Here is a 6,000-nt window from a genome sequence, read left to right on the forward strand (position 1 = left end):
TCTCTTTTTTTCAGCCTTATGAACAGACTGTGCACACATACAGCAAATACAGTTACTAGTATTATTTAGTTACTAGTACACTAGCTTTATGAAGCTTTGACTAGACATATATTTGATTAGTTATTTGATTAGTTATACCTTTGTTACACAGATATGAATATAATGTTTTTGCAGTAAATTAAATAAGACTTCGCAGTTTTTTCCTTTCTAAAGTCTGACTCTATAATCTAACTATTTTTCCATCCTCTGATTTTAACTTGCTAGAAGAATAAACGCCGTGTTTTTTTTTTTTATCTACAGAAGCACTATAATGAAGTTTTGTAACTGTTGTCATATTAAACCATATTCTGCCCTGTGTCGGAACATCATGGCTAATTTGCTGATTATAATTTGATCTGAATTCAAACGGTGGTAATTGCCGCCCTGTCCCGCTCATTATGGCGAGTTTGGTAATACGACTGCTGTAATGACACAGCGGTCGTATTACCAAATTAATTTCTGATTGATTTATTCAGAAAGCGAGTGTTCGGGTCTGAACAGAATGTCCTTTCAGGGCCGTTTCTAATGTACGTCTTCACAAAAGATGCTACTGAGGAGATTCAGTTTTCAGAGGAACAAGTGGTGTCAAATTGTGTAACGATATAAACAAAAGGCTCTTCGAAAGTTACCTCGAAAACCTTTATCCAGGCTTGACTAATAAAACGCCTTTAGAAGTGGCTTCTGTTATAGTGTGCAGACCAGTAGGACTTTACAGCCTATAATGACATAATCTGCCATTCCTGTTATTAAGGTAGCTCTGATATATAATATAGATTTCTGTTCTGTTATAAACCAGATGCATGCCTTTTGCTGAAAATGTTAGTGTGCTATGTTGATTTACTGATATATCTAAAAAAGAATGAACATAAAGCTTATATTAACACCTTGGAGTTGACAGAAATGCACGAAAAACAGTCCGATAGCAGCATTCTTGTTCTAGAAAGAGGATTTCTAGTGTAGCTTTGGTCGCAGAAGAATCTGATACAGTCCATCTGAAAGCCATAAATGGTTTGGCCATGAAAACATGTCAGACTTGATGCTCAGTTTCCTCAAGCTGTTACTTTAATCCCCTTGGTATAGTGCTTTCTTTAAGATGGGGGGAAAAACTAGCTTGGCCCTTCTCAAAACACTTTGCCCAATCTTTCCATGTGTCCAATTATTGACAAACGCACCAGACACACCTGTTAATTTTTGTTTGTCCACTGTCTGATGCTAGCAGCTATCTTTTTATGCCCAAAGTGTAACTGTAATATAACTTGTTGTTTCTTCATGTTTGTTAGGACCGCTGAAAGTCGGGATCGGGGGTACGATCACAGTGCCTATGGACTTCACGAGCGTACTGGTAGCAGTTTTGACCGTCAGCGGCATTATGAAACAGACTATTACCGTGACGCGAGGGAGAGAACTCTAAGCACAGCTGGGAGCGGGTCTGGTACCTCCAGCGGAAGTGGTACAACTGTGCCGTCAGGAGTCGGTGGAACTATAGTTAGTGCCGTTTCTGGGAACACCGGAACAAGTGGATCTTCAGGGGCCACAACGGGAGGAAGCGGAGGGTCTACTTCCAGCGGGGTTGGCTTCTACCGCTCCCACAGCAGGAGCCCTTGTCGATTTGAGACACCCGAGCCTCGCTACGAGTCTCGAGCCCGGGAACCCTTTACTTTGGCCAGTGTGGTTCACAGGGACCTGTATCGGGAGGACAGGGGTCGGCGTGGGGAACGTTCCTACCGCCACAGTCGTAGCCGGTCTCCACATTCGACTCATTCACGAAATCCCTCTCCTCAGAGACTGGCGAGTCAGGCCACTCGTCCTCCACGCTCCCACAGTGGGTCAGGCTCTCACAGCCGTTCCTCCAGTTCAGACTCAGTCAGCAGTACCAGCAGCAGTACGAGTGGCAGGTGAGTGAAGCTTAATCTTTCTGTCAATATTTCTACTTATGTGCTGTTGTTTACCTTTGTGCATCCCAGTCTGTGGCCTTCTGGATCCAAACTGGCCTCTGCACTTGGAAATGAACTCATATTTCCGTCATTATCTGTGTTCAATAAAAAAGCGGTTTCTTCAGCTTATGTTTTTATCATCTGTAACTATGGATTGCGCAATATTTTTCACACCCACACCAAACAAACTCGGACTTGTGCAAGATGTGTGCATTTAACTTCTGTCATTCGTTAGCATAGGCTCTTTATAGAACAGGTGGCACCTATTTATGTGGAAGCTGTGTTTACTTTGCCTTTATGTCGCTTTCTTCTCTAGCATGTGTATGTGTGGACAGACAGACACAGTGTTGTGGCCAAACCTGTAAAGTTAGGCTCGTTGTTTCTGTTTTAGAGACTGTGTCATATCTAGAGGCTCCGCCCAGCAGGAGATACAATGGGTGGAAGGTGACAATTGCAGAGAAGTGTCTGCACGATAGAAAAAAAATACATTTCACAAACACGGCATGACGGGGAATATTACTCCACACTTGATTGTCCCCCTCCCTCATTGGTTTTTAAAACTTTGCCCGTGTTTTATTTGCTGATAGGAGCCAAAGAAACTTGGAGAATGACCTTTGATACCTTTAGTGACACAATTGTTACGTAGTTAAGATTTGACCTGAACTGCTTTACATAAACTGGATTAAGTTGAGACGCATTTTATTTCTGCTAGGAAGGCTTTACGTTTACAGCTAGCTTGCCTTCGATAGAGTCTGGTTTCAGTATGGATCCATGTGTTATTCAGGTCCTTTATACTTTACATGCTAAACTTATCCTAAGTCTTTTTTTAAAGATACATTTGGTAAAATATAGTACTCATTTTGTCCAAAATAAAACCAAAACACAAGTTTAAAAATAAAGTAAGGTTTAGGTAGTTTGATCTCACACACCCTCTCACACAACCTAACCACAGGTCGAATTATTTGCATACAAAAGCTTAGACTCATACCATAATGGCACAGGATATGTGGACTTTCGATGTTTCATGGTATGCTGTGTGTGCATTTTTGTGATTGTGATGTCAGTTTCATTTTTGTGCATTGCCGTATGTGGCTTTATTTGTGGTAACTGTATTTTCATCCAAGTTTCTATAAATTTACAAGTAAATCAAATGGAGAAGAATCCTGCCGTTTTAAGCATGTCTGCCCAAGAGGATTTACTCCACCGCATAAATAAACATACTGGAGAGGGGTTAACGGCATCACCTTTGGACACAGCAGAGTCCACAGCTTTTAACGACATGTAGCGACACATGTGGTTTGATGAGGAAGTGCTATGGGGAAATTTCAGGAGACGGCTGCTATATTTTTCTCACTGCCTACCTCTGTGTATGGGTAATGGCTCCCCCCCTCCGTGAGATCCAGTTGGAACTGGAAATTTCTGGCCAATGCTGGCTGCCTGCCCACTCCCACAGGCCAGGCTCCGTCAGCAGCTCTTCCGGGAGTGTCTGAGCACAGGAGGAGAAAGTGAGAAGGAAACAAACAGCAGAGGGCCTAGAAAGCTGAGACAGACATGGGAATCATTTGAAATAAAAGGTGGATGAGGCAGCCATGAATTTTGCGACTCATGTACAAATGTTTTTGTACTCATAACTCGATGCAGCATCTAAATGTGAAACTGGGAGGAGAGGGGCGTGTTTTTTCTCATCATTTGGGAGCCATTGCATTTTTTTAAACAGTGGAAGGACACGTTCACAATGCATCATATGCTCTTTTTTCCAGAATGAAAATCTGTATATACAATATTTAATCTGAAATGTGGAGATAAATTATGCATAGTTTTGAAAAGGCAATGTTTAACCTTGGTAATTTTGCAGTTCCCTTCAGTTTAGACAGAACCATGTCTTTGGATATTAGGTCTTTTATTTAAAGCAGTGTTAACAAAAGTCATATATTAACTGTTGTTGTTGTTTGTGCACTAGTAGTAATTTCTGGCATTTTCTGGCATACACACACACACACACACATATACACACACACACACACACACACACACACACACACACACACACACACACACACATACATATATATATATATATATATATATATATATATATTAGGGGTGCAACGATAATCGTATCGATATTGAACCGTTCGATACAGTGCTTTCGGTTCGGTACGCATATGTATCGAACAATACAACATTTGTAATTTATTTTATCAATTTTCCTTCTGACGATGCTGTCTGTGTTGAGCGCTCAGTGAATCTGTGTTCGACTACTCCGCCTAGGCTGCACTGTCCAGCGCAGATCCACTGAGCGCTCAACACAGACAGCATAGTCAGAAGGAAGAGCGCAGGGCAAGCTAGCGAGACAGAAGTTAAGCTCTCCTTTTAACATGGACCTCCCCCACTCTCATTCAGATCTGGCGTTTGGAATTATTTTGGTTTTCATGTGACGTATGACCCTGAAGGTAAGCGAGTCATGGACTAAAGTAAAACAGTATGTTGGATGTGCCATGCAATGCTCAATTACATTGGTGTGAACTAGTGTGTTAGCGCAGTTAGCTCGTTAACGTGTTGGCCGTCTAGCCCCATGCACGGAGTGATCGGCGGTAGCTCGTTAACGGAGATTTGCCGTGTTGTGGCGTTAAGGTCATTTCAACGAGATTAACCTGAAAGCACTAGTGGGAACACAACGAATATGACTGCACATTTACGCCGACATCATCCTAGTGCAAAGACAAGTGGAAGCAGACAAAAAACAACAAGCATGCTACTAACTTTAGCCGAGTCATTTAGACAGCTGTTAGCACATGATTCTCCTTATGCTGCTGAGAATATAGCCCAGAAGAAGCGGATAGTATAGCTTTTATTTTGGAAAGAGCCATTTCTCTGTAATAAACTCTCTTTTCCAAAGATGAGTGATTCCTCAATCAGATACAGGGCTTGCAATATCGCTAGCCCGACGTCCCGGAGCTAGCGATTTTTTTCAGTCGGGCTACCAAAATTCTATCTCTTCCCTGCCCGTCGGGCTATTGTAGGAAAAATATATGTCAATGCTTTTGCATTCTTTCAGAAATGTAGCTGGGTAATTATGTCATTGGCATCGGTGAGCCACTGTCAATATGTGACATATTGAAGTCGCGTTTGAATTTGCGCTTGTTTTTTGCTTTCACTTTGCAATCACGTGAACTGTGTATAGAGAGCGACAGCACTGATCTGTGAGTGATGATAATTTGTGCACCAATTCCTCTGACATCGTCTTATTAATCGTTAGCTTACTATGCAAACATGACAAGTGAAATCTCCCGCAGCAAGCTTAAACATGTGAGAGGTTGATCGCGCAGAGAATCGCTGAAATTATGTGAGTGCGTGTGTAAAAGCATTTCAGTTCTGCTGAGCCAAATAAGACAGGTCAGGGTGAAGAAGTGACAGCCAAAGAAAAGCTTACCACAAAACGGAGAAGTTATGACAAATCAGACTATAAGGCAAAAAGAAAGTGCAGCTTTATGGTTTCATGGACAAAATAATTTCTGTGGCTGCGATATGACGAGCTAAATAACCAGGGCTGCACATAAGTGGTCCGCAGGTGCGCATTCGCTGTCAAAATAAAAAACACGCACAAGGGTTAGGGTTAAATTTAAAAACTGTACTTTTGAGTTAAAATATATATTTATAATTTTAATAAATGACAAATTAAAAATGCTTGAACATTTTTTTGTATCGAAAAAATATCGAACCGTGACACCAAAGTATCGAACCGAACCGAACCGTGAATTTTGTGTATCGTTGCACCCCTAATATGTATATATATATATATATATATATATATATATATATATATATATATATATATATATATATATATATATATATATATATATATATATAGTGGTTAAACTACACGCCTTTGGAACAGAGGATCGCAAGTTCGATTCCTGCCTGGGGCGTCTGTATCCAGTAAGGGTCCTAAGGCTAGACCCCCTATGCTAAGCAAGCCTACCGCAGACATGAGCGAGACAGATAAATATGAAGGCATGCCGGC

General features: G+C 41.2%; 2 protein-coding genes across 2 annotated transcripts in view; one reads left to right on the top strand and one right to left on the bottom strand.

Moving 5' to 3' along the window:
* The window catches only part of LOC147305196 (small integral membrane protein 1-like), a 27,047-nt gene extending 23,623 nt beyond the window's left edge, over positions 1 to 3,424 (bottom strand). Inside the window, exon 1 of the mRNA XM_086278386.1 lies at positions 3,335 to 3,424. The gene's annotated coding sequence lies outside the window, so the exon portion shown is untranslated. The remainder of the gene's footprint in view (positions 1 to 3,334) is intronic.
* Positions 1 to 6,000, top strand: part of spen (spen family transcriptional repressor) — a 31,123-nt gene that overhangs the window by 8,385 nt on the left and 16,738 nt on the right. Inside the window, exon 3 of the mRNA XM_086278383.1 lies at positions 1,320 to 1,934. Within this exon, the coding sequence (XP_086134509.1) occupies positions 1,320 to 1,934 (615 nt within the window). The remainder of the gene's footprint in view (positions 1 to 1,319; positions 1,935 to 6,000) is intronic.

The sequence above is a fragment of the Aulonocara sp. 'chitande type north' Nkhata Bay genome, linkage group LG20 (genome assembly GCF_057382095.1).
Source record: "Aulonocara sp. 'chitande type north' Nkhata Bay isolate Kocher_YH1m ecotype deep benthic linkage group LG20, A_spYH_male_GT1.1, whole genome shotgun sequence".
NCBI classification, from domain to species: Eukaryota; Metazoa; Chordata; class Actinopteri; order Cichliformes; family Cichlidae; genus Aulonocara; species Aulonocara sp. 'chitande type north' Nkhata Bay.